General features: G+C 40.9%; 4 protein-coding genes across 6 annotated transcripts; 3 read left to right on the top strand and 1 right to left on the bottom strand.

Moving 5' to 3' along the window:
* The first annotated feature begins 40 nt into the window (after nucleotides 1-40).
* ube3b (ubiquitin protein ligase E3B) lies at nucleotides 41-13847 on the top strand. The gene is made up of 27 exons (XM_026187152.1): nucleotides 41-604; nucleotides 758-926; nucleotides 1070-1187; nucleotides 1396-1455; nucleotides 1547-1651; nucleotides 1750-1846; nucleotides 1933-2018; nucleotides 2132-2214; nucleotides 2348-2453; nucleotides 2548-2668; nucleotides 2782-2959; nucleotides 7507-7673; nucleotides 7790-7957; nucleotides 8048-8219; nucleotides 8311-8429; nucleotides 8513-8627; nucleotides 8740-8839; nucleotides 8916-9035; nucleotides 9122-9298; nucleotides 9407-9517; nucleotides 9625-9762; nucleotides 9870-9935; nucleotides 10020-10078; nucleotides 10216-10398; nucleotides 10510-10621; nucleotides 10722-10814; nucleotides 11569-13847. Exons 2-27 carry the CDS (start codon nucleotides 766-768, stop codon nucleotides 11758-11760), a joined length of 3207 nt encoding a protein of 1068 aa, XP_026042937.1. The 5' UTR covers nucleotides 41-604; nucleotides 758-765; the 3' UTR covers nucleotides 11761-13847.
* Nucleotides 13848-14093: 246 nt separating this feature from the next.
* Nucleotides 14094-17958, top strand: aldh3b4 (aldehyde dehydrogenase 3 family, member B4). 2 transcript variants are annotated; one of them, XM_026187154.1, is made up of 10 exons: nucleotides 14094-14441; nucleotides 14874-15069; nucleotides 15183-15293; nucleotides 15551-15671; nucleotides 15757-15842; nucleotides 16359-16440; nucleotides 16524-16913; nucleotides 17000-17166; nucleotides 17264-17363; nucleotides 17461-17958. In XM_026187154.1, the coding sequence occupies exons 1-10, from the start codon at nucleotides 14389-14391 to the stop codon at nucleotides 17658-17660; spliced, it is 1506 nt and encodes a 501-aa protein (XP_026042939.1). In that variant the 5' UTR covers nucleotides 14094-14388; the 3' UTR covers nucleotides 17661-17958. The 2 variants fall into 2 exon arrangements, with proteins under 2 accessions (XP_026042939.1, XP_026042938.1); XM_026187153.1 differs by lacking the exon at nucleotides 14094-14441 and adding an exon at nucleotides 14605-14783.
* mmab (metabolism of cobalamin associated B) lies at nucleotides 17844-19954 on the bottom strand. The gene is made up of 9 exons (XM_026187155.1): nucleotides 19767-19954; nucleotides 19118-19176; nucleotides 18933-19026; nucleotides 18785-18842; nucleotides 18615-18687; nucleotides 18440-18537; nucleotides 18298-18362; nucleotides 18161-18220; nucleotides 17844-18080 (listed from the first exon to the last, which is right to left on the bottom strand). Exons 1-9 carry the CDS (start codon nucleotides 19877-19879, stop codon nucleotides 17996-17998), a joined length of 705 nt encoding a protein of 234 aa, XP_026042940.1. The 5' UTR covers nucleotides 19880-19954; the 3' UTR covers nucleotides 17844-17995.
* Nucleotides 19955-20069: 115 nt separating this feature from the next.
* mvk (mevalonate kinase) lies at nucleotides 20070-26708 on the top strand. Of its 2 annotated transcripts, none has more exons than XM_026188419.1 (10): nucleotides 20070-20474; nucleotides 20729-20869; nucleotides 21376-21521; nucleotides 23114-23269; nucleotides 23701-23804; nucleotides 23949-23994; nucleotides 24135-24225; nucleotides 24633-24752; nucleotides 25390-25543; nucleotides 26453-26708. In XM_026188419.1, the coding sequence occupies exons 1-10, from the start codon at nucleotides 20397-20399 to the stop codon at nucleotides 26602-26604; spliced, it is 1188 nt and encodes a 395-aa protein (XP_026044204.1). In that variant the 5' UTR covers nucleotides 20070-20396; the 3' UTR covers nucleotides 26605-26708. The 2 variants fall into 2 exon arrangements, with proteins under 2 accessions (XP_026044204.1, XP_026044203.1); XM_026188418.1 differs by having other exon boundaries at nucleotides 20729-20876; nucleotides 21377-21521.
* Nucleotides 26709-27087: the final 379 nt, after the last annotated feature.

Here is a 27087-nt window from a genome sequence, read left to right as displayed (position 1 = left end):
TCCGTTTTTTAAGGGGTAACAGGGATAATAGTCCCCCCTCCACCCACCCAACATACTGGGTTGTAGCTTTATTCAACGCCAGAAATACAAAGTCGCTGTTGTTACAATACCACCCAAGATAGCTTGCCACATAGCAGACATTTTATTAATACCGACTCTCGAATCGTGAGTTATAATTGGAGACAAACGCTACCCGGACTCATTTAATGCGACACAGGGGATTAATGGCTGCAGTCAATGTACTGATCTCCTCTCATTGTTTACATTTCGAAACGGTGTGTTCGCGGCGTTTGCGAGACTGTCATTGACATGAGATAAAATCTAAGCCCGCTGTGATGAGAAATATCTCGAAATTGATGTGAATAAATTCACCCGGATCAGTATTAATCCAGCAAGTAGCTAACTAGCCCTATGTGCTAACCAGCACTGCTCGATTTTTACTGTTTCGCTCCGGAGATGGCAAGTTAGCCTCCTTTTTAAATAAATAATTAAATAAATTTGCTCTTCTCCTGCATGGATCTCATGGACACCCAAATGACCGAGGAGCTATAGCGGAAGGTGAGCCCAAAGGACAGACAAAATCCTCTGAACTTAACTGTCGCAGGTAAGTTTACTGAAAACAACATAGATGTTGTCTTATCACAGACTTCTTAAAGAGCGGATGTTTTCGCTGGTACCACTGCCAAAATGCAATCAATAACTGCACATGCATAGTTTTTGTACAGCGGCCAAGCGATTTTGAATAATTTCTTCCCAGGGTGCACGATGTTTAGTGTACCTCAAAGCTCCAAGTCCGAGTTCCTGGACAAAGCCAGGCAGGCCAGAGAGGAGAGAAAGGGGCAGAAGGAGAAGGAGAGAGCAGCAATTATCATTCAAGCTCTGGTCAGAAGATTTATATGTCGCTGCAGGCTCCAGAAGCAAATAAGGTGATCGCTGGTTTCTTGTTGCAGATTTCTTAGAAAACTGTGATTTAAAGAGCTTGGTTCACTGCTTTTACCATAGATGCAATGAGTGAATATTATATTCATTGTGTGTGTGTGTGTGTGTGTTTCCCCTCTTCTCTAAACAGGAAAGAGATTGATGACTACTTTCAAGCTTCTGAAACTGGGACATCTAAAAGAAATGCACTTTCAATTTTCAAAATTGCTCGCAAATTACTATTCATATATTGCCAAGAGGATAAGATGGTGAGTTACCAGCTATACAAGTATTTAAATCAATACGTTAATAATAACCATTGTCATATAGCTGGTAAAAATAAGTTGAGATTCATATCTGCACTTACCATTATTGACACTTTTGACAGACCCTTGAGGGTTCTGTAAACTTAGCAGTAGTAGTTTATACACATGTCATTTGCTCTGCAATTCAAGTGGCTCTTATTTTGTTTTTCAGAGGTTTGAGAAGCTCTGTCGTGCTATCCTAGCCAGCATGGAGGTTGAAAATGAACCTAAGGTAAACATGCATGCGTTTAAAGTCTCTTCATGCTGAAAACTTTTTCAATCATATTCTCATCTTAATGGCTTTTTGGCTGTTTGGCCCTCAGGTGTGGTATGTTTCCTTGGCTCTGTCCAAAGACCTCACTATTCCCTGGCTCAAACAGATAAAAGATGTGCTTTGGACTTGCTGTCAACTGCTGAAAAATTTAAAGGTTAGTCTTAATTTAAAGCTCGAAAATAGGTTTTGATATTCATTTTATCACTATAAATGTGCAATAATAAAAATAACTGCGTGTTTTGTGATTTCCAGCCTGACATACTTCAGGACAACAAACTGGTGACACTGTACCTCACCATGCTAGTAACCTTCACAGACACATCAACCTGGCGGATAGTCAGGGGAAAGGGTAAGCCTGAAGTCAAGCTTTGGAAAATGTTTCATGGTCTTGCTTTTTGCAAGGAAGAAAAATATAATTTCCTCTGAATATTTTAGGTGAGGCTCTCAGGCCTGCTTTGACAAGGATTTGTGAAAATATTATGGGCCACCTCAATCAAAAGGGATTTTACTCAATACTGCAGGTTCAGTATTACGACTCATTTGCTCATTTTTATGAAGATATGCGTTGAAATAGTGTGACATTGCCTTTCTTCTGAAATGCAAGGCTCACTGTATGTCAGCTTTTCTTCTTTAGATCTTGCTGACCAATGGCTTGGCTCGTTCTAAACCGTCTCTGTCCAAAGGCACTCTGACAGCCATTTTCACTTTGTCATTAAGGTAAGCTAATATTTCACCTTTAATTAAGTAGAGGAGACATGTTAATTGCTGTTGTGTTATGTCTGTTTGTTCTGTTTATAAATTAAATTTTTGTTTTCAGGCTACGTTTGTAACTAAATCAAGTATTTTTCAGGCCCGTCATTGCTGCTCACTTTTCTGAGAATCTGCTGAGATCATTCCTCATCCACATCATGTCAGTCCCAGCCATCATAACCCACCTCAGTGGGCTTACTCCAGAGGTAAAAGCACTGTGATGTGTGTTTTTCATTGCATAGTGAGACAATGTAATAAAATGTAAGGAAGTATTTATTAATATTTTCTTTGCCTTGACAGTGCATGGCATCTATCCAGACGCATGACCTGCTGCGGAAATTCATTCTGTTTCTCAGCAGAGAAGAACAGTGTTCGGATATCTGTGTGTGTCTTGAGGGCAGCCACACACTGTGTCTACTAGGTATAGTATTTTGGTTCAAAGAATTGTGCACATTCAGTCAGTTGCATCTTGTGTACAAATTAATAAACAACTAAGTAATATCTATTTAAATGTCTCCTTCTCATTTTTGATAGGAAACCTAATTCACTTAGGCTACCTTAATGAGAAAGTGCTTGAAGAGGAGGCCAACCACTTTGTGAAGGACCTGACTGACATGCTGTCCTACTGCCAGAGATATGTATCCCAGAAGAAGTCCAACCTAACTCACTGGCACCAAGTGCTGGGCTGGTTCTCGCAAACTGTGGACTATGGGTAAGTTAAATTCTTCATGTTTGTTTAAATCATATGAATAAGTTCATATTCACTTGGAATAGTGATCCCCAAAGCTTCAATTCAAAACTTAGACAGTATATTAAGCTAACATATATGGCTGGCTCATTTCACATACCTAAGGAGGTATGGAGATGTCTAGAAGAAAGGGCACTGGACTTTTTAACCTGATTGTTTAAGACAATCTTGGAGAGTGAAAGGACACCTGAGTGAAGTGCAATGGAGAACCGATTTTCAAGGACAAAAGTGCAAAGTTGTAGCAACAACAGAGGGATAGAGTTGATGATCCTATCTCTCTGACAGATCTTTTATGGTGAGTATGGATACATGCTCCTCTAAGATCCATAAAATGACATGTGGTGTGCCTCAAGGGTCGGTTCTCGGCCCTGTACTTTTTAATTTGTATATGTTGCCTCTCGGCAGTGTCATCAGGAGGCATGGAGTGAACTTCCACAGTTACGCTGATGACACGCAGCTGTACATCTCCGTGTCTCCTGATGACACCAGACCAATGGATGCCCTTTTTAACTGTATCTTGGATATAAGATCTTGGATGGCAGAAAACTTTTTACAGCTTAACCAGGACAAAACTGAAGTTTTAATTGTCGGTCCTGAGGCTCAGAGAGAGAGACTCTTGTCTAAATTAGAGGCATTTTCACTATGTCCTTCGCTACAAGTGAAAAACCTGGGTGTTATTTTTGACTCTGAGCTTGGTTTTATCCCACATGTTAAACATGTAACCAAAATTGGATTTTATCATCTAAAAAATATAGCCAGAGTCCGCCCTATTCTCTCTCGGGCCAACACGGAGATGCTGATGCATGCTTTTATTACCAGTCGCATTGATTACTGTAATGCCCTGCTCTCTGGTCTTCCTAAGAAGAATATTTCAACTTTACAACTCTTGCAAAACTCGGCAGCTCGTGTGCTGACGAAGACCAGAGGGCGGGCCCACATTACACCGGTTTTAGAATCGCTGCACTGACTCCCCGTGTGTTTCAGGATCGATTTTAAAGTTCTTTTATTGGTTTTTAAATGTCTTAATGGTCTTGGGCCTTCTTATCTCTCAGATCTGCTTTTACTAGGGGTGCAACGATACACAAAATTCACGGTTCGGTTCGGTTCGATACTTTGGTGTCACGGTTCGATATTTTTTCGATACAAAAAAATGTTCATGCATTTTTAATTTGTCATTTATTAAAATTATAAATATATATTTTAACTCAAAAGTACAGTTTTTAAATTTAACCCTAACCCTTGTGCGTGTTTTTTATTTTGACAGCGAATGCGCACCTGCGGACCACTTATGTGCAGCCCTGGTTATTTAGCTCATCATATCGCAGCCACAGAAATTCTTTTGTCCATGAAACCATAAAGCTGCACTTTCTTTTTGCCTTATAGTCTGATTTGTCATAACTTCTCCGTTTTGTAGTAAGCTTTTCTTTGGCTGTCACTTCTTCACCCTGACCTGTCTTATTTGGCTCAGCAGAACTGAAATGCTTTTACACGCTCACTCACATAAGCTCAGCGATTCTCTGCGCGATCAACCTCTCACATGTGTAAGCTGCGGGAGATTTCACTTGTCATGTTTGCATAGTAAGCTAACGATTAATAAGACGATGTCAGAGGAATTGGTGCACAAATTATCATCACTCACAGATCAGTGCTGTCGCTCTCTATACACAGTTCGCACGATTGCAAAGTGAAAGCAAAAAAACAAGCGCAAATTCAAACGCGATTTCAATATGTCACATATTGACAGTGGCTCACCGATGCCAATGACATAAGAGAAAGATTTTGGTAGCCAGACTGAAACAATCGCTAGCTCCAGGACGTCGGGCTAGCGATATTGCAAGCCCTGTATCTGATTGAGGAATCACTCATCTTTGGAAAAGAGAGTTTATTACAGAGAAATGGCTCTTTCCAAAATAAAAGCTATACTATCCGCTTCTTCTGGGCTATATTCTCAGCAGCATGAGGAGAATCATGTGCTAACAGCTGTCTAAATGACTCGGCTAAAGTTAGTAGCATGCTTGCTTTTTTTTGTCTGCTTCCACTTGTCTTTGCACTAGGATGATGTCGGCGTAAATGTGCAGTCATATTCGTTGTGTTCCCACTAGTGCTTTCAGGTTAATCTCGTTGAAATGACCTTAACGCCACAACACGGCAAATCTCCGTTAACCGATCGCTCCGTGCATGGGGCTAACACACTAGTTCACACCAATGTAATTGAGCATTGCATGGCACATCCAACATACTGTTTTACTTTAGTCCATGACTCGCTTACCTTCAGGGTCATACGTCACATGAAAACCAAAATAATTCCAAACGCCAGATCTGAATGAGGTTCAATTTGCCTGTTGCAAGGAGAGCTTAACTTCTGTCTCGCTAGCTTGCCCTGTGCTCTTCCTTCTGACTATGCTATCTGTGTTGAGCGCTCAGTGGATCTGCGCTTGACAGTGCAGCCTAGGCGGAGTAGTCGAACACAGATTCACTGAGCGCTCAACACAGACAGCATCGTCAGAAGGAAAATTGATAAAATAAATTACAAATGTTGTATTGTTCGATACATATGCGTACCGAACCGAAAGCACTGTATCGAACGGTTCAATATCGATAAGAATATCGTTGCACCCCTAGCTTTTACCATACGAACCCTTGCGGACCCTGAGGTCCTCTGGTACTGGCCTTTTGATTGTCCCTAAAGTCAGGACACATACTCACGGAGAGGCAGCTTTCAGTGGTATGGTCCTCGTCTGTGGAACAGCCTGCCGGAGGAGCTCAGGGCCGCAGAGAACGTACATGTTTTTAAGAACAGGCTCAAGACCCACCTTTTTAATTTAGCTTTTACTTAGCGTTTATTTATTTTTTATGCTTATTTATTCTATCCTGTCATTCTATTATTAATTTAGGATTTACCTAATATTTTTTGATTTTATTCTTATTCATTTTTTAATCTTCTTACTCTATTTATATTTATATTTATATTGTATCCTGTTCTTATTTATTTTATCATTTTACCCTGTATATATCGTATTGCGTCATATCTCCAGTGTTTCCTCGGAGGGCGCTCTCTGCACCGGGGCTGTTATTGACCGTGGCTGCTGGGTCTCTGGGGTCCTCTCAGCCTGGTTGGGGGGCTCCTTGGCCTCCCTCCTGCTGTGTGCCCAGCCCGGAGGCTGCGGTCTGTGACCGGCTCCCGGTGCAGACGGCTCTCTGTTATAATGTTTCCTCACTTGGCTCATGCGAGCCCAGCCCAATTTTTACTCTTTAAGTGTGCGCGTGTGTGTATGTGTGTGTGGGTGGGGGTGGGGGGATATATGTGTATTGAGAGTGTGGGGAGTGAGTTGGAGGGTGGGGTGGGCTGCTTTTAACTATGTAAAGCACTTTGTGCTACATTTTTTCTGTATGAAAAGTGCTTTATAAATAAAGATTGATTGATTGATTGATTGATGAGCCGTGGCATGAATATGTGGGGAAAAGATGTTGAAGCTAGTTTAAGAAGAGCCATGATGATCAACGAGCAGCAGTATGGCTTCATGCTGAGAAAGAGCACTTTCCCTTTATGTGATTAATACATTATGTATATAGTCCGTGAAGAAAATAAACATGAAACAATCTATCATACACATGCAATGTTTGCTTTGAAAGTGTTGATGGTGAAGTATAGAGAAGATCAGAAGGAGTTGTGCTTTGTTTTTGTGGATCTGGGGAAATCATATAATAGGGTACCAAGAGAGGAAATGTAGTACTGCATGAAGAAATCAGAATAGGCAGAGAGGTATATGAGGGTGGTGCAGTGGTAGGAGTTACAGATCGGTTCAAAGTAGGAGTGGGATTACTTCTGGCACAGGAATCCCAGAATCTGAGCCTTTTCTGGTTTGCGGTGGTGATGGATGGACTGACAGATGATCTCTGGCAAGAGTCTGCATGATGTTTGAAGATGGCATTGTGATCTGTAGTGAGTGCAAGGAGACAGGTGGTAAGATGAAGCTACAAGAAGTAGAGATAGTGAAGCTAAATTTAAATACGTGGGTTCAACCATCCAACGAGAGAACAGGTGAAGCTGGAGGTGACAGAGTTGAAGATATTAAATTTTAATTGGGAGTGACCAGGATAGAGAAGATTAGAGGGACAAGTCAGGTAGAGCAGTTTGAAGAAAGGCATGGCTGAGGTGGTTTGGAAGTGTGCAGAAGAGGGATATAGATATACAGGACAAAGGACGGTAAAGATGGAGCTGCCAGGTAGGAGGAAAAGAGGAACATCGCAAAGAAGATTCATGGATGTCATGAAGGAGGACGAGTTGAGGGTTGGTGTGACAGAGGAGGATACTCGAGATAGGGTGAGATGGAGGTAGATGATCTTCTTTGTCGACCCTTGAAGCGAGCAACCAAAAGAAGAAGAAAATATGTCTACATGTTTGTATTCTTGCATACTTTCACTTTTCTTTTGCTAAAAAAATGATGAAAGAAATGGTGTACTTAACTATTTTTCTCCCACCTGCCTTATTTGTCTTCTGTTCTCTGCAGTCTTAATGAGTCAATGCCCTTGGTAACAAAACAGCTTCAGCACCTGTGGGGCGTACCTGTTATTAGAACTCTTTTCAGTGACGTCCTTTCTAAAAAGCTGGAGAGTCAGGAGCCCACTCCCCCACCACCACAACCTAGCACTTCACAAAATAACCTACCAGTTAAAAGTAAGTTCCTAAGTTCTGTTGTGATATTTTTAAGTAAGCACAATGTTTATTTTTTAATAAATGTTTTGAATACTTTTTGAACTCCTGTGTCTCTGTTTTTTTTCCTTTTTTTTAAGACCTTTTCAAACGAGCATTTCAGAAGTCAGCCTCCGTGCGTAACATCCTGAAACCAGTCGGGGGGAAGCGGGTCGACTCAGCTGAAGTTCAGAAAGTGTGCAGCATCTGTGTGCTCTACCAGACCGCACTGTCTACACTGACGCAAATACGCCTCCAGATACTCACTGGTCAGTCCAAAGAACTGGTATTTTATCTAAACTTGAAAGTACGAAGCATACAATACTCAGTCTCTGCTCATTCTGGGTTTTTTTTTAAAGGTCTTACACATCTTGATGACCTTTTGCCCAAACTTTGGGCTTTCATCTGTGAGCTGGGTCCTCAGGGAGGCCTCAAACTCTTCATGGAGTGTCTGAACAATGACACCGAAGAGTCAAAACAGCTCCTTGCTATGCTCATGCTCTTCTGTGACTGCTCGCGGCACCTTATCACGTAATTTCACAGATTATTTATTTACTTTCATTAGCCATGCTTTCTAAAAGGTGGTTGCAGCATTTTATGACACACCTTCAATGTGTTACAGAATTCTGGATGACATTGAAGTATATGAAGAACAAACGTCCTTCAAGATAGAGGAACTCGTTACTATCTCCTCTTTTCTGAACACGTTTGTGTACAAGATGATATGGGATGGCATCTTAGGTGAGTGCGGTGTCACAATGGCACCTGTTACGCAGGTCATGCTTTCTTATTGAAACGTCTGTTGTGTATTTTGTGTTTAATAGAAAATGCAAAGGGAGAGAAACTGGAGTTGTTCCACAGTGTTCATGGCTGGCTGATGGTGCTTTATGAGCGAGACTGCAGGCGGAGGTTCACCCCTGACGACCACTGGCTGCGCAAGTAAATACAAACAGCATGACTAGCCTTGTGTTTCAGAATGACATGTTTACGTGATATATATATACATTTTTTTTATAAGCACATCTTTACATGTTGCTGCTGTTGCATTCAGGGATCTAAAGCCTAGCGTGTTGTTCCAAGAGTTGGAGAAAGGCAAGAAGAGAGCGCAGCTTTTACTCCAGTACATCCCACACGTTATCCCACATAAAAATGTGAGTAAATGTAATTCTTTCATTTATAGCAGTGATAGGGGGGTCAGTTGTGTAATTGTTTTTTCTCTCAATTTAGAGGGTGCTGCTGTTCAGGAACATTGTTACGAAGGAGAAAGAAAGCTTAGGACTGGTGGAAACGAGCTCTGCTTCGCCGCATGTCACCCATATTACCATTCGGCGCTCGCGGATGTTAGAGGTATGGCTTCAGCCAGTCAAATAGATTTACTTGGATGAAAGCAAATATATTGTTCCTTAATAAAACCAGGATTTCTCTGTCTTAAGGATGGATATGACCAACTGCGCCGGTTACCAGTGAATTCCATAAAAGGCGTAATTCGGGTGAAGTTTGTGAACGACCTGGGTGTGGATGAGGCTGGAATCGACCAGGATGGTGTCTTCAAGGAGTTTTTAGAGGAGATCATTAAGAAAGTCTTTAATCCTGCTCTCAACCTCTTTAAGGTAACTCAAACAAATAGTTGACATTCTTCAAACATGAAGACTTAAGTAGCGAAATTTCAGTGTGTTTTCTTTTTTTCCTAAATATGTTGTGATGATTGTTTGTTGTAGACCACAAGTGGAAACGAGAGGCTGTATCCTTCGCCCACCTCTTACATCCATGAGAACCATTTGCAGCTGTTTGAGTTTGTGGGGAAGATGCTCGGGAAAGCTATATATGAGGTACGTGTCATGTCTAAAATATACCATGTCTGTAAGATCTTTGAATACATTTCAAACAAAATGTTTGGTTGAGCTTCAGTGTTTCACTGTCACTTCTGCCTATTCAGGGCATTGTTGTGGACGTCCCTTTTGCCTCGTTCTTCCTTAGCCAAGTCTTGGGTCACCACCACAGCACTTTCTACAGCTCCATTGATGAGCTTCCCTCACTGGATTCAGAGTTTTACAAGAACCTCACTTCCATTAAGGTAACTACACACACTTCTGACTTTGTCTTTTTTGCAATTTGCAGCTCACGTTGTTGTATTTCAGTGTCTGATATCCAGGGCATATTTCACTTCTGATTTGTTTTCAGCGCTATGATGGAGATGTAGGGGATCTGGGGCTGACATTATCCTATGATGAGGATGTTATGGGGCAGGTAAGGATGGGATATGTTTATACATTTTAATTTATAAATATACAAAATACATTAGTTAAGAGTTAACTGTATGTTTCATTGTAGCTTGTCTGTCATGAGTTGATACCTGGGGGAAAAACCATGCCAGTTACCAATGAAAACAAGTATGTGCATTTAAATTCGGTAAAACAATAAAAGGATATGGAAGCACTTCATGTCTGAAATGTTGTTTTGTTGACTTTTTGTATTCTGTAGAATTTGCCAGTTATCTCGATGATGTTATCTTTGTCATGTCCTGCAGAATCAGCTACATCCACCTCATGGCCCACTTCCGCATGCACACACAAATTAAGGAGCAGACGGCTGCTTTCATCCGAGGCTTCCGCAGCATCATTAATCCGGAGTGGTTGCACATGTTTTCCACCCCTGAGGTTCAGCGTCTCATTTCAGGAGATAATGCGGAGATTGATCTAGATGACCTAAAGTATGTACCATTTTACCTTTTTGTCTTTTTTTTCGAATACGGAGGATGTCTTTTGCTTGTAGTACATGCTTTCTGTTTGTGCAAACAGTTAAATATGTTCATCATTCTCAGGAAACACACGGTCTACTATGGAGGTTTTCACAGCAGCCATCGTGTCATCATCTGGCTGTGGGACATCCTGTCCAGTGATTTCAGTGCTGAGGAGAGGGCTATGTTCCTCAAAGTAAGGTGTCATTTGTTGAGCCAGATATTTTTTTTTATCGGTGCCACAATAGTTTAACCATTTATTGTCTTTTTTTTTTTTTTTAAATGTGTTTTCACAGTTTGTTACCAGCTGCTCAAGGCCACCTCTCCTAGGTTTTGCCTACCTCAAACCGCCTTTCTCCATCCGTTGTGTGGAAGTTTCAGATGATCAGGTAAGAAAAAAAGAGTTAGGAATATATATTTTTAGATACTAACACAGTATATAATACCACAGTTATATAACAAAAAGCAGTGCAAACTTTAAAGAAGGTATTCACATTTCATTTTAGATAAAAGGCTAAAGGCAATAGAAAGACAGGAAGGAAAAAGTAATGTAGAATCCCTGAAATGGCTTGTTATGTTAAGCAAACATCGTATATAAACAATAGTGGAGGTAGTGGGGTGGTATTATACGACAGAAGAAAGAAAGAGCTGGATGAGCTCTGATGTGCACAATTAAAATCTAGAGAGGGCTACAATTTCTATTCAGATTCAGCCTGGAGAGCCAAAGTTAAGCAGACAGTTGCCTGAATCATTTACATTAATTAGATTATGTTCTTAGTGGGATCGCTGTATTTCATTTGCTGAAGACAAAATTTAAGCTAACAAACACAAACTTCCCAGACAAATCATCACAAAGGAGGAAAGACATTGTTTGGTGTTCTTAGCGAGTTTCAGCCTTGAAAGGTTCTCCATAAGCTGTTAAACATCAACATTTTATTTATGATTGTGTTTATTTGTCCTGATATATTTGATTGGAACTCCTGAAAATAAAGGACTGTGCACAAAGATGGCTGTCAAGCCTTCTGCTGTTGATTAAGTTAAACCTAAAGGTCTATACCAATATTATGTGCTGTTAGGTTAATTCCTGTGTATGATTGTGTCCTTGTGTTCTGATGAATTTGACATTTTCGCCAATGTGTGTAGGACACTGGGGACACCCTCGGCAGTGTCCTCCGGGGCTTCTTCACCATCCGAAAGAGGGAGCCTGGTGGGCGACTTCCGACTTCATCTACATGTTTCAACCTGCTCAAGCTCCCCAACTACAGCAAGAAAAGCATCCTACGTGACAAGCTGCGCTACGCTATCAGTATGAACACAGGCTTTGAGCTCTCCTAACTCTGTTGCATCAGGACAATCTGCACAAGGAGGGCTGTATTATACAGTCTGATACCAAGCAAGAGGCTCAGCTTACCTGCGTTGGAGCCTTTAACATCAAAGGGGCATCACTCAAACAAAACAGGACTCTTGAAGGACCCTTTACTTCTTTTTTTTGTCTCTTTTATAATCTGGATGAGCTCTAAGGGAGTGAGCTCCAGTTAAGCTGTCTCCCATCAAAAGGGGAATGCTGTTTCTGCAGAACAATCCAATTTCTAACATCTTCCTCTCTCTTTTTACCCCTCCAGAAACTGAGTATACATGTTTCTCAGGCTTAACAGAATAATGAGTCTAACACTCCCACTTTAAGCGAACTGGAAAGCAATACAGAAGCAATGCAAGCCATTACACACATTGTCGTCTCACTTGTGTAAAACTAAGCGATGCATTGTTACTTGTAAGCTTGGATTCCATTATCCCGACACCCTACAGCTTATATTGAATGAGTCTTAATGTGTCTTTCCTGAACATGATGCTTATCGTATAAGTGGAAGACAAATCAATGTTTTGTGTTCAGTCTCCTTGAAGGAGTGGTGGCTCATAACGCCGATCCTGTCCGTTACGTTATGTCCCGTTTTTAAGGAAAATCGTTTTTGAGCTCTGTCCCTTTTCTCCCCACTAAAAGACACTGGGTCCACCTGAGAGAGACGTTGGCCTTCTGGTTTTCATGTTCCCAGTAGATCTTAAAAACCAACAATCTGCCTCAGTTCCAGTGACGCAGCAAATAATCCCCTAAAAGGTTTGATCTTACTCTTCGATAAAAGAAAAAGAAAAGAAAGAAAGATGTCGTTTCTGTAGCATCAGTTACTTTTGACCAAAAGAACTGGAAATGTTTTGTCACTATTTGTGTTTGCAGCTGTTCCATGTTGCACAACTTCCACCTTAAAAACACGAAGAAAAGCAAAGCAAACCAGTCTTCTTACTCTGTGTATCTAATGCTAGGGAAAAAAATAAATCTCACTACACCTTGGATTAATGCCGAGTGCCTCACGAATCGTCGTCACCTGTTGCTCACACGCTTGACTGTGTTTCAACCGTAACCAATAACCACGATTTGGAAACAAGCCATAGAAATGTGGGGGCTATGGTCCTGGATATATTCTCTGCTTATAGGAGCAACACAGAGCGGAACCACTGTAATACCACAACAACCGCGGAGGGCTTCACTACAATGCTCTCTGATCTCTGTGGACTTTTGAAGCCATGCAGAAAAGAATGATGTCATGGACTGGTTCGTCAACCAAATGCGACCGCTTGACTTGATGATGTTCCCTTGGAAACGTTGCACACAATTTTGCTGTTTGCGGCAGTTGGGAGGGAGGGGGAAAGGGACATGAGAGTGAATGTGACTTTATAAGCTTAAATTTTTTTACCTTACACAGGGTTCATTTACAGCAGAAGGTCCAGGCACAGACTTTTGGTTATTTGGAGAAAAAAAAAAGGACTGCATCATTAAAAGCGATAGAAGAAGAAGAAGAAGAAGAAGAAGAAGAAGAAGGAAAAAAGTCTAACCTAACAAAGTTCTTTATTATGCAAAAAAAAAGTTTTGTCATGAATGAAAATTGAGATTTTTGTTAATATGTAACCATGTTTCTAAGAAGTTATATGATGGCCACTAACTCGTGAAAAAAAAAAGTGATTTATAATGAAAATGCAACCATTACATATATACACATAAGACTGGTTGTAATAAATTTATCTAATAATCTAATAATGTTGTTAAATGATGTTAAAATCAAACCTGACAAATCAGTTAAGGGGATCCTTAAAGTATTTGGGCAAGAACTGAAAGCACTGCAAATGGATTTATATGACACACTACTGCAACTGCTCACGAGTGTGTGTGTGCGTGTGTGTGTGTGTGTGTGTGTGCGTGGTAGTGTGCAAGAGTGGTGAAAGATACCTCACATGCTTGTCTGTCTCCCGATGAGGTGGCTCATCTGTTTAAATGATGTCAAGAGAAGACTTTGAGTGTACCAGTGATTGCTGATGCTGACTCTTTTAGTACAACCAATAAATAAATAAAAAGAAATTATCCCGGAAATGTTCTCAACCGCTCTTTGTAAGTTTTTTTTTGTTCCCCCTTTCTCTTTTTAAAAGTGAATGTCTATGAATCTCGCTGCACTATAGTAAGGCGCATTATTGATTTAAAAAAATATCCCATGTAAGATTTGTCCATTTGTAAGATACCTCCTCATGTAATGTTAAATCGTGTACACGAGTGTGATATAAATCATTTGATCACAATTTGTGGGGTTTTTTTTCATTCGTTAATTAGTTGATTACAAACACCTGTAGATCCTGTTTAGAAAAAGCAAACAAGAGTGGAGACAGGCCTCTGTAAAAGGCTGGTAATTCACAGCATGCATGAGACATTAACATCAGGCTGTGGGATTGGTACATTTTCTGGTTCCCTTGAATACCGTGGATGGGGGATTATCGTGTAAATACGCGCGTCTGAAGCAAACTCTCCGTTGTGCTCTCTGATTGCACCGTGTGACCCTTAGTGAGAGGTGGACGGCGCTGCTGGGAAATCTGCTGGTCGTTTTTACTCCGGCTGCTGCTTGAGATTGAAGCTTCTCAATAACCATGAGCCGTCCTCCGAGTCCGACTCCAGCACGATGGTTTAAGGCGCTGCGCAGGTAAAAAAAAAAGTGAAAAGACCTTTGTTTTGGCTTACTTGCGAGAAATTGAGACTTATTATTGCAAATGACCTTAGATTAGATACAGCTGTTCTGGGTGGCTCAGCTTAAGCGTCCAGCTTTGTTAGTTTTATGTGCATCACCTGACTGTCTGCACTGCAGTTATTCGGATTTTCAATATATGCCGGTGGGAGGCTCTTGCTGAGCGGGTGCACAAGCTTAATTTCACACTGGTTCATTCGGAAAGGCCAGCGGTAGAGATTTATTGACTGACACAGACATGAGTCGAAAAGTAAAGGCGTGCTCTGCTTGTCAGAGACATGGGCGGCTAACATGCAGAAGGTGTGTGTGTGTGTGTGTGTGTGTGGGTGTGTGTGTGTGGGTGTGTGGGTGTGTTCGCCTTGTGAAGTTAAAACTAGCGTACTGTTACAGGACCAGGCTCGGGGACCCCTGTCTGAAGACGTATCCTCTGGAAAGCGTGGATCTCCTGAGGAGGGCTAGAGTCGCCTTTCAAGCTGGACGTACCCTGAAGGAGAACTTCAGACTGGCTCAGCTGGAGGCTGTGGTGCAGATGCTGGAGGAACACGAGTGTGACTTTGTGGATGCACTTGGAAGGGACCTCCATAAGGTCAGGGCTGAAGCGGTCTCCCTGCAGGGTTGTTGTTTTTAATAGTGAGAACTGATGGTAGAGTCAAATGTTTTTTCTTTGACTTCATATTCGTTTACTCTGTTTTTAACCAGCCTCGGTTTGAAACGGTTGTGTCTGAACTGATCCTGGTCAAGAATGAGGCTGTATATGCTATTAACAACTTAAAGAAGTGGATGCAGCCACAGAAAGTGGAAAGGAACCTGGTAAGACTGTTGTTTAAATCATCTTGATAATGTGACTGGGATTAATCATGACCTTTTTCGAGAGAACATTCCACGTACTGCTACAAAGAAATGTATTGTGCTGAGCCCTGCAAAGCAGATTAAAACAGAAGTTGCATTGCCCCTTTCTAAAGGAATAAAATGAGCTCATGTGTATTTTCTCTTTGTGTCATGATGAACCTTACCAGCTTTTTACTTGTGCTGTTTCACTTGTAATGTAATTTGTTCGGTCTGTGTAGTCCACCACGCTGGACGACTGTCTGGTGATCAGTGAACCGCTGGGAGTGGTGCTTATCATTGGGACCTGGTGTAGTCCTGTACAAATGTGCCTTGTGCCACTGGTCGGGGCCATTGCAGCAGGTGCAGCCAGTATTATTTCATCATTTAGTTCTCCTGTACTCAGGCTAACTGACAGCAACTGATGTTTTATTTTCCATTTGTGTAGGAAACTGTGCAATCATCAGCCCCTCCGAGTCTACTGTGCACACAACAGAGCTTCTCCATCGTCTAATTCCCTCCTACTTGGATAATGTGAGTAAGCTAGCATAAAGGGACTGATTTTTCCCTGCAAGAACTTGCAGTATTTTTCTTAAAATATCAAAGGCAATACTCCCCCCCCCCCCTTTTTTTTTTTTTTTTTTTTTTTTTTTTTTTGTTCTGAAGCTGATTAGACTGCACACTATGAATTTTTACTTCACTCTCTTTAACATAAGAATAACTGACTTTGGTTGCTACAGTGAGAGTGAAACACTTCATAGTTTTAGCTTCCAGAATAATTTGACTCCTTTGTAAGAATCTGTTTGAGCAGGTACCCTTTTATTGACCTGTAATCAAATGAGCTTTCATTTGGTGAGATTACACTTTGAGATACTTAAATCTGGCATTTCAGAATTGAGCACTTTGTCATCCATGACTGAATATCTGACTCACCAGTGATATTGCTTTTTTATTTTTTGTGTGCTTTTAGTTTAGTTGAATTATAAGAGATGCTTGTTTGAAGAGGGGGAACAAAAGGAATTCTCATACAAAACTCTTGTTTTCCTCAAGGAATGCTTCCATGCGATTCTTGCAGGCTTGAGTGACTTGCCTGAAGTGATTGAGCTCAAATTTGATCATGTTTTCTTTACAGGTAATTTTTATTAGTCATCCTTTAATTAAAAAAAAAGTGTTCTTTGAATTGTTCACTGTTTAAGCTTGGCTGTCACTCTGCAGGAAACAAAGAGGACGGAAGCAAAATTGCTCTGGCTGCCGCCCGCACACTCACACCCGTCACCTTGATTCTGGGAGGGAAGAACCCATGTTACGTGGACCAGCACTGTGACATTTTCACCACTGTGCAGCGCATTGCTTGGGCACGTTTTCATAATGCTGGACAGAGTTTGGTGGCTCCTGACTACATTTTATGCCACACAGATGTCAAAGCTCGGCTGGTGCAGGCCCTCAAGTGCTGCCTGATGGAGTTTTATGGCTCTAATCCCCAAGAGTCACGTAGCTTTGGCCGGATAGTCAATCTAGAGATCTTTAACCGTACTAGAGGGATCTTATGGAGATCTGGCAAGGTGGCTGTGGGTGGGCATGTGATCGAAGCAGAGAAATATATTGGTATGAAAAGCTGAATTCCTTGACACATATTGCACTTAATAGATTGCTTTAACATGGCTGTAATTTTATTTTTTTTAAATCTGAAGCCCCAACAGTTTTGACAGATGTGGCTGAATCAGACCCCGTCATGCAAAAGGAGATCTTTGGTCCAGTTCTTCCTATTTTGACTGTAAACAATGTGGATGAGGCTATTAGTTTTATCAATAAGCAAGAAAAGCCCCTCTGTGTGTATGCATATTCCACCAACGGCAAGGTAGGTCTACGAGGCAAATTGAACAGGGGGGGAAACTGAAGCCAGAATTCATTGTAGGATTTATTCTGATCATGTGGTGGCTTTTCTGACACTGCAGGTAATTTCAAGACTCATGAGTGAGACCTGCAGTGGAAGCTTCTGCTCTAATGATTGCATCCTGCAGAGTGTGATGGTGGCTCTACCTTTTGGTGGAGTAGGTAAGTCTAAGCTGCAGTAGTAGTATGGATGGTGGGACAGTCTGTAAGTGATCTGCCAGTCTGACCAACTAACCCCCCCTCCCCTCCCTCTTTGAAGGTGCCAGTGGAATGGGTTCTTTCCATGGCCGCTACAGCTTTGATACATTTTCTCACAAGAAATCCTGTCTGCTACGAAGCGCACGGTTTGAATGTGTGACCTACCTGCGCTATCCACCCTTCGAGGAGCGCAATCTGTCTCTAATGACATGGGCCAGCAGCCTTTCCCAGAAAAGCCAGGGCTGGTGCCAGATTATGTGACTGTGTGGGAGGGTAATGACAGCCATGCTGGAATTAAACAAACTGCCACTTTTGTTATGAGCAGGCCATGGAAGACAGAAGCGCATTATTATAGAATCAACAAGAATGGATTTCTATGGACAAAATTGTTAACTGTATATTAACTTGTCTAAATGTATGTTTGAAACTTATAGGACACAAATATTTTGGATGTACACTGTTTATTGTGACCTGTGATTTTTACATGTGGGGAAAATGCATTAAAATAAAAATATATGTATTGTATTTATAGTTTGAATAAAGTATATGCATCTCAAAAGGTAATGCTTTTTATTTTAATCTTCACGTGAGACTGGTCATTCTGGCCTCTTGTAGATTTTCTCTTCACTGCCCTCTTTCATAGATGCATATCTGGCGACTGTGAACAGGTAGTCACTTAACCTGAGTGGGAGGGAAAGGATATTTGTCAGCTACGTAGTAGAAATATTTATTTTTTTAATAAAAAAAGGTACAACACTGACCTGTTCAAGAACTTGGCAACATCTGGATCTGCCTCACCTGATCGCACAATTGGAGCAACGCTATGGGGAGGGGAACAAACAACTACAGATTACTTTGTCATTCAGGACGACCTTACATAGATCATACTAAAACTAACCTGCGCTCTGCTCGCCGACAGACTGTCCGAGCTAAGTGCAAAGCTGCGCTGCTCTTCCCACCAGACTGTGGGGGGGGGGGGGACAGTATATATTAGTGCAACAGGGACACGCAAACATTTGTTAAAAACGTGCGCAGCTTACTGGTAAAATGAAGCTGGTTAAAGGAGGGAGTTCTTCTGTAAACTGATCAATCCAGGTCTCCAAGTCCACAATTGGCTGTGCAATAAATTTTGTTCTCTCTTGCAAAAAACAGAATAGTGTGATCACATGTGACACAATAAATAAAAACAGACTTGATTAGCCAAAGCTATCATACTTATATGGCTTTCTCTTGCAGATGATCGAGGGGTAGCAATGTTGGAGCCCACATCTTGTAAAACGCACTGGATCTGTGGTGACAAAAGCCAAATGATGACAAACCTTCTCTCTGAATTTATGGTGTAGGAACTGAAAGAAGTTAAGAAATGCAGTATGACAAAATCAAACCTTGTCCAATTGATGAGTGAATGTATGACGTTTATCAAGGCAAAACTCTCTTGCCAGCCTGTAAAAGTTAAGAATTTAACTTTAGACAAGGCATGTCATAAAAAAAATGCTAAAATGACATGCCATATTTGAATTGTAGAAATGTTACCCTATAGCTGATGACAGCTCGTCTGTATTCCCCAAGGCTTCAAAAATGTGATCTTCTTTTGGCCTTCTTTCTCCTGTAAATGTGCTTGAGAAACCTAAGAAGGAATCAAGACAAAGTTTTTTAAAATATTGCTTATTCCAAAAGTACAGTGCGGTAGTGTTGTCTGAGTTACAATGATAAATAACCTTTGTCTCCTGTTTTGGTGTATATTTTGGGCACCCTGTTGTCCTCACCAGTGGCATAACTGTTTTGAAAAAGAAGGATATTAAAGGAAAGGTGTTTAAGTATTTTTATATATTCACCAAACACTATATTAGGTACATCTTGCTTTAATCGGTTTGGTCCCCTCTCCTGTCTTCAGAACCTTAATTCTATGTGGCATAGATACAACAAGGTGCTGGAAACACTCCTCAGAGATTTTGATCTATATTAACATCACACAATGATGCAGATTTGTCAGCTGCCACCACAACCACATCTTAAAGGTGCTCTACTGGATTGAAATCTGGTGACTGCAGAGTGCATTTAAGTACAGTGAACTCATTGTTATGTTCAACAAACTAGTTTGAGATTATTTGAGTGGTATGGCACATCAACTTATCCTGCTGGAAGAGGATTGGTACACTTTGGTCATAAAGGGATGTCATTGTCAACAACAATACAGTACCTAACAAAGTGACCATTGAGTTTAATTCTGTTGTATTTTTAGGAACGATCTGTATGGCAGATGCCAACCAGCAGTTGCTAGTTACACAGACAGTTACACGAACAACACGAACAGAAGCACAACACTGTGCACACAAACGCTGACACAGGACTGTACAGTATAGCTACCTTCTGACTGAAAACAGGGTAAACAACGGTCTCTTTGCCCGATACTCGCTAATGAACCTGCATGTCCCTGGAACGCCGCGAAGGAGAGAATGTCTGAAAACAAACGATGTCATTTTTAGCTACAACACAGTATCGACAGCAGCAAGGGTAAACGACAGAATTGCCCTTTTTGTCCATCCGTGGTGTCCGTAGTTCATAGGCGTTTCCATTTCATCGCATGATTGGCCAACTCACCCGGTGGTGGCAGAGTTCTGAATGCTGATTGGCCAGACGAAAATATGCTCGACCAGCTGAAGGGGAGTTGATTGGACACAGGAAATCCTCGCTCGTCCCTCGTCCCGTGTGTCAGGTCACGGTTTAACACTCTCAGATACTCGTGAAGAGAATGTAGTGTTGCTCCATGATTTTTTTAAATCACCAAATTAATTTGTAAAGTTATTAACAGTCATTAATGTTCGCGTAAAGGACGGTGCTGTGGAACTAAGCTGTCTACGGCTTCTTGCCTGTTCAGCGGATTAACATTAGCTAAGCTAGCTTTTATTAATGCTGTCAGTGAAAAGTTGAACTGAAGCAATTGAGTTACGTAGATTTGGGCATATTTTGTGCTCTGTTCTGGAAGCTTTTACAGAAATGCAAGTGACGGACCTTTACGTGTCAGCTCCTGGAAAGGCGATCCTACACGGAGAGCATGCAGTCGTTCACGGAAAGGTAAGCTCTGAAGTGATACCATAATGACATTTAATGCACCAGTCAGCATCTTAGCAAAAATATGACTAATTAAGATTTATCAAACAACCGGTCCAATTGCAAAAGTGTCATTTTATATTTTAATATTTACCCCGTTATCATAAAGCTACAGCATGTCTTTGATGAAAAGGTTAATAACCAAAAATAAAAAAAGAGGAGATTTTATTTATTTATCTCTTTAACATTTTGCTTGTTCTAATGTTGCTTCATGGCAGGTGGCTCTTGCTGTGAGCTTAAACTTGAGGACATATTTGCGATTGAAAGCCGATACTTTTGGCAAGGTTTGCATCAACCTGCCCAATATCGACACATTCCTCAGCTGGGACCTTTCACAACTGAAGCAGCTTGTTACTTATTTCCATGGTAAGGTGCATCAGAGGTGCTCCTGCAAATTCTGTTTTTATGATATTGCGCGCAGTTCAAGCATCCTACAGTGAAATTTTAGTACTGATACCAATTTTGGCCTAATGTTGGTGGTACAGCAGTATATCCACTGTAACACCAGTCTGTGTCTAAATGGGAGACAAAGGTGTTTAGTGTGGAAAAAGTAGGAAAAAAGTGCAACTCATTTACTGTATTTCCCATAATTATTTGAGAATCATTGACAGTACTATAAACTCACCATCATCCAAAGTGATTAAATTTACGAGCTTCTGGGTGAGAAATATTTATTGAGTTTTTTTGCAGCTGTAAATTTCCATTTACTGTCTTTTTATAATGTCAGCCTTTGGATGTGCCAACTAATGACAGTCTTAATTAACAGGTTTTTAAGTAATTTGCTAGATTAAACTATATGCTTTGGTTTTGTACAGTTACAGATCAAAGTGCATTGGTGTGATATACCTTTTAATTGATGTTATTAGGTAAGAGGGATGAGGTGCAATGCCTGGATGCTGAACTTGTGAGGAGACTGCGGGAATTTATTGGCGTAAGCAATGGAAGCTTGGATACTTGCAGCATGGCCAACTTATCCTTCCTTTACCTCTACCTGTCGCTGTTTGGATCAGGGTGAGAGAGAGGACTTCTTCTCATCATTTGCACATCTGTAGCCATTTTTGTCACAAAGGCATCAACAAATTGCAGGTGTATATATGAAAATGTTCTCTCTATGCACATAGGAAAGTAATAACTCGTGCCTTTTTAAAAACCTGTAGTCAATCACTCACTGAACTCTTTAAAAAAAATATCGGTACTTCATTCTGAGACAGAGCGTTACAGTGTAAAATTTAACATTATTTTAGAAGGAACATTTTGTGCTGAGTAACAGGAAATCTGTTATCATGACTCTTGTGTACTTTTCTAGGAGTAGTGGGGGTTAAAGGTCATTTGTCTAAAGCAGTCAAAGTCTTTGATGTTTAGTAAGTACAGGATAGTAATTATGTTATATTTCTGTTATAACATCTGAAAAAAGATGAAGCTTCATTTCTATATTAACTCACAGGTTACACAAGTGTTAAAGGCAAACTCTCAAAAGTAAACACTCAAAAGAGAAGTCCAGTAAAAATGATGAAAGACTGCAGCTGTAAACTCATTGCCCAGAGGTGGTGCAACTGAAAATGGCTGCAGCTATTACTTTCCCCACCTACTGGTGATTCAGACAGTGTGCAGACAAATAATGACAAATGACAAAATGACTCTGTCTTGTTTAAACTCTACAGTCTTTCTGTGTGTGTGCGTGCGTGCGTGTGTGTGTGTTTGTGAGTGTGTGCATGAGAGTGCGTCAGGGAGGGCTATTTATTGTGTGTACCATTGTATTCTGTGGCGTATAATAGTGGGGTTTCTTGCATTTCAGATTTTATTGTTTGCTCAGTGATAACTGATATACACATTACAGTAGATTGTATTAGTTTTGGTTTTGTGCCCACTTGCAATAAATGTAGTTTTAAGTTCAATTTCCAAACATCTAAGTTACCAGTGAAGTAGATTAGGTTCAGGGAAAACTTTCTCTTCTTTAAAATGAAGATGTTAAAGGTATTGGTTGGATGTTAGTATTAACTGCTTCGGCAGCTGTTAACAGAAAAGATGCTGAGGAGCATTAAGCTGCAGATTGTTGGGAGGTTTAATCGGCGTTGACAAGGCGGTGGCATGTCTGAGAGAGGTGATGGGTTGTGACAGGATCCCCGCTAATGAGCGTCTGGCACTGAGCCAGTCTGTGCCCTAGTGCCTGTATGCATTTTCCTCTAAAGAGAAAGAAGAGCTGGACATTTAGTTTACAGTATTCACCTCTGCCCAAAAGCAGCGTCCCTGACAGGCATTGACAGAAGTGTCAAGTTTCTGTTGAATGTAGTAGTGTACATGTGTGCTGTAAGAGTCACATGACTGTACAGAAGGCAATATCCCATATTATGTACTTTACTTAATGAAGTATTCTCTATATATTAAAAATGACTGATAGCTGATTGTAAATGAGAAGTAATCAGTAGGATTTTTAAATCTACAGTGATGCTCACAGGTTGTGTTCATTCTAATTTTGGGGATACAGTTGCAAATTTCTATTATCTGCAACTATTTTTTTACCGTTTCAGTGCATATGCAGTCAAAAGTCATACATATACACAATTTAAATTCTATAAAAGCAGTTTCTGTATTTGTTTTCTCAGTGAGCTGCCCAGTTTGACGCTGACTGTGTGGTCAGAGCTGCCTACTGGAGCAGGACTCGGGTCAAGTGCCGCCTACTCTGTGTGTTTAGCTGCAGCTCTGCTTTGCGCAAGTGGAGCCATCCCCCCTCCTCTCAAAGAGTGGGAACACACTGCCAGGTAATGTTCAGGCCTCCATCTCCATCACGAGCTCTGTATGCGGTAGCTGTCAGCTGCCGTTTTGTATAGGCGTCATGGCAGGGCTGCAAAAATGGGACAGCAAGCGTAAAATTTTAAATTACACATCACACAATGGAAATGGTGTCACACAGGCTTTTGGTTTGAAGTTGAAGGTGAGGCCTTAAATTATAACATTCAACTTGTTAAAAAGAAAAATTAATGGATGGGTTTGGTCAGCACCACAACACAACTTGTATTGCAGTTCACAATACAAAAGATATTGCATTTTACACCAGTACTTTTAACATTTTCTGGCTAAATTTCCAGATTTTATAACAACTGCCTCTTTTTTTTTTTAAAAAACTGTCTCGTATATAATCGTTTTAGGATTTTGACACTTCTTCCTTTTATTTTGGTATGACTGGTGTCAGGTGGTGTCAGGAGGAACTGGAGCTAATCAACAGTTGGGCTTTCCAAGGGGAGATGATCATCCACGGTAATCCTTCAGGAGTGGACAATGCTGTAGGAACGTGGGGTGAGGCATTAAAATGTGTAGCTTGTTACACCTTCCTTCATTTTTGTACCGCACTCTTTCATGTACTCATCAGAGTTTTGCACCATCATTGTTCATTGTTATCTGATTATTGTGATTTTAATGATTCATCTTTGGTTTACGTAGGCGGCATGCTCAGATTCTTGGCTGGAAAGATAATACCGCTGAGCAGGTACTAAAGAAGGATTATTAATTAGATTTTGTTTAAAGGGTCAATTAACAAACTCATTGTCTGGACAAAATTAATACGTCAGTAAAGCACCAGAATAATACGTCTGAATGAACCCTCTGATCTGTCTGTTTTACTTCCAGGGTGCCGTTATTAAGAATCCTCCTCACTAACACCAAAGTACCACGAAGCACCAAGGTACTTGTTGCCGGGGTGAAGGACAAAATTAACAAGGTACTAAATGGTTTCTTCCTCCCCCGTGTGTTACTTGCCGACACTGTAATTAATATAATAGGCGGTGCTTTTGCTTGGCAGATACTCCTGCGTGTGGTGTTGAGTGCCTTCATAAAATATTAAAATTAAACTCTTAGCCGGCACCCCTGTGCGCTGTTGCCTTGGTGACACCAGCAGGTGTGCAGATTTCTGTCTGAGACAGAGAATTCGGCCTGAATGGTGTTGTGACAGTGTTGTGATCAAGCTAGAGCACAAGTCAAACCTGCCATCCCAGAATCTGTATTTGTATGCAGCTTATCCATCAGAAAACAGCCATTAAAAAAAATATGTGTGTACAGATGTTATTGTATTGCACGAGTGATGTTGGAAAAGTTCATCTCTTTGGGTTTTGTGTTCCCCTCCTGTAGTTTCCATCCATCATGGTACCTGTTCTTGACTCGGTTGATGCCATTTCCTGCACTTGTGAGAAGGTCCTCTCAGAGATGACCTGCGAGCCCATCACAGGAGAGCATTACAATATTCTAGAGGTACAAATATTAGTTGATTTTGTGAAGCAGTTTGCGTTATAAACATGTCATTAAATGTCAGTGTTACTTCTTTTTGAAAGTCTGCTGCATCTAAAGGACCATACCAAGCATTGACTTTCAAGCTTGTTAGAATCATTCACTTTGTTTTGGTCTTAAATATTGTATTTTCATGAATGTTTGCACATTTCAGTAAATCTCTCCACCTATTTCTCAAAATGTTAAGAATGAGGGGCGACACGAGACTTTTGCACAGTACTGTATAATGTATAGTACCTAAGAAATATACTGTATACTTGAGACAAAGCTGACTTTGATCTTTGAGGTGATCAGAGAAGGGGTGCTAGTTGTGCAAAGTTATCACTTTGTTTTCCAAAATAACTTCCTGGCTAAAGTCAAGACCATGTTAGACCACATTAGCAGGTTAGCCGAATAGTATTTACACTCCGGCATGATACAGTTGCTAGCTACGCAAGTGTAGGCTAGCTGTCTAACCTAGTTAGACAAAAGTTAGTGCACATTAGCTAGTGTTGTTAACTGTTGTAGCATAGTGCTGTTTTGAAAATGTCTAAACCACACAGCTGATTTTCTCCCTGTAGCATGTATGAATTAACCAACAGCTGTGTGATACCCTTTAAAGGAACTCATTGATATCAACCAGCACCATCTGAATGTGATGGGGGTGGGGCACCCTGCCCTGGACAGACTTTGCCAGGTCACACTGGCCAAAGGGCTCCACAGCAAGCTAACAGGTGCAGGGGGAGGAGGCTGTGGCATCACGCTTCTGAGACCAGGTGCTTTTTATTGTGCATTTTTAAATGATTATGTGAAGAGTAATTTATTTTAAAGGAATGTACTTTATCTGCTGTTATAAGTACCTTTGCAGTTTAGATGACTTGCATAATTCAAATTAATCATTCATTTTTTCCACATCCTTCAGCTGATTGGTCTTCAGTCTTGTAATGAATTAATTTTGATGAGGAATGTTTGAAGAGCTAAACTGTCAGGCTCCTGCTGACAGCAAGTTTGTTTTTGTTTTTTTTCCCCTCAAATTCTCCCTCACTCTCATATTAACGATTTGAGTGGCAGAAAATGATGAGCAGGCTGTGCAAGAAAACGTCTTTGGTATGCAAGTATTACTGTGCAATTGGTTCTAAGAAAACTTTGTATCATCCTCTCTTTGACAAAGCAAACAAGCAGGGAACCTGCAAGTTCAGCCTTTGTTTATGCCTGCAGCCTGTAACATACCGAATTTTAACAAGTCTTAACCACACCAAATAGATTTCCAAAGGCTTTTTTATTTGTTTTCTTAGCAAATGTTTCTGACTGAGGGAATTTCCAAGTGTTTCATATCTGTCTAGTCTACATGCTCTCAGAGGGTTTTATAGCGCAGCTCTTTAAGTTAAGGAAGCGAGGATTAAGTTATTTTATCTTTGTGTTTTAAAGCTGCTCTTGAATGTGAAGCTTTACATTTTCATCTGAGTCTGTGTGGTTACTGTGAGTATTACTATGCAGCTGCATCCTTACTGTTGAGATGATGTCAAGCCCTGTTTTGGACCATTTCCTTTGCAAAAAGCAGCAGATGTTTGGTACAGTCTCACAGAGCACACAAGTCTGCCTCAGCTTATTAACTGAAGTGACTTACTTTTATCCCTGTCTTGACCTTGTCTTATATTACCTGTTATAACTGGCTTGTTTTATAGAAACCAACTCCCTGATGGCCCAGAGTACAGTGCAGGAGTTGAAAGACTGTGGCTTTGACTGCTGGGAAACAAGCATTGGTGGGCCAGGTGTCCAGCAGCATTCGGCCATTTCTGTTAAGGAGGAAATTCTGGAGATTTTAAATTACTACTAAGACTCACCCGTGGCAGTGTCTGCGAAGGAGGACAGATGTAATAGTGGGCTTTTTATTATCTCAAGACCTGCGGTATACTGAACTAATAAAGGAGGCCGAATGGACCAAGGAGCATTTCAATCTGGGCAGGGTGGGGTGGGATGGGGCGGGATGGGGCGGTCTAATCTCTCTTAAATCTGTGACGATTGAACTATGTTGTGTTTTGGGTAACACTTCTTATTCAGTGAAAATGTACTCACGGTTTACGAGCCTGTGCACTGACATCTAAGTCCAGTAGGTGGCATCAGAGTTGCACAAATGCTTCTTTATGGAAGGAGAGTTGCAGAAGACGGCACTCATAAAATTGACTGACATGGAAGTGAAACACTGGCAGGATTAAGTTATATTTTCTTCCAAATGCTTAAAGCAGTAGGGGTCAGTATATTTTAGTACATTAAAAGATCACCAATCCTGAAATAATACTCCTCTAATACAATGTTGTGA

Source organism: Astatotilapia calliptera, chromosome 12 (assembly GCF_900246225.1).
Source record: "Astatotilapia calliptera chromosome 12, fAstCal1.2, whole genome shotgun sequence".
In the NCBI taxonomy this organism is placed as follows: Eukaryota; Metazoa; Chordata; class Actinopteri; order Cichliformes; family Cichlidae; genus Astatotilapia; species Astatotilapia calliptera.
Note: the sequence above shows the minus strand (reverse complement) of the source record. Positions and strands in the feature narration are given on the sequence as shown.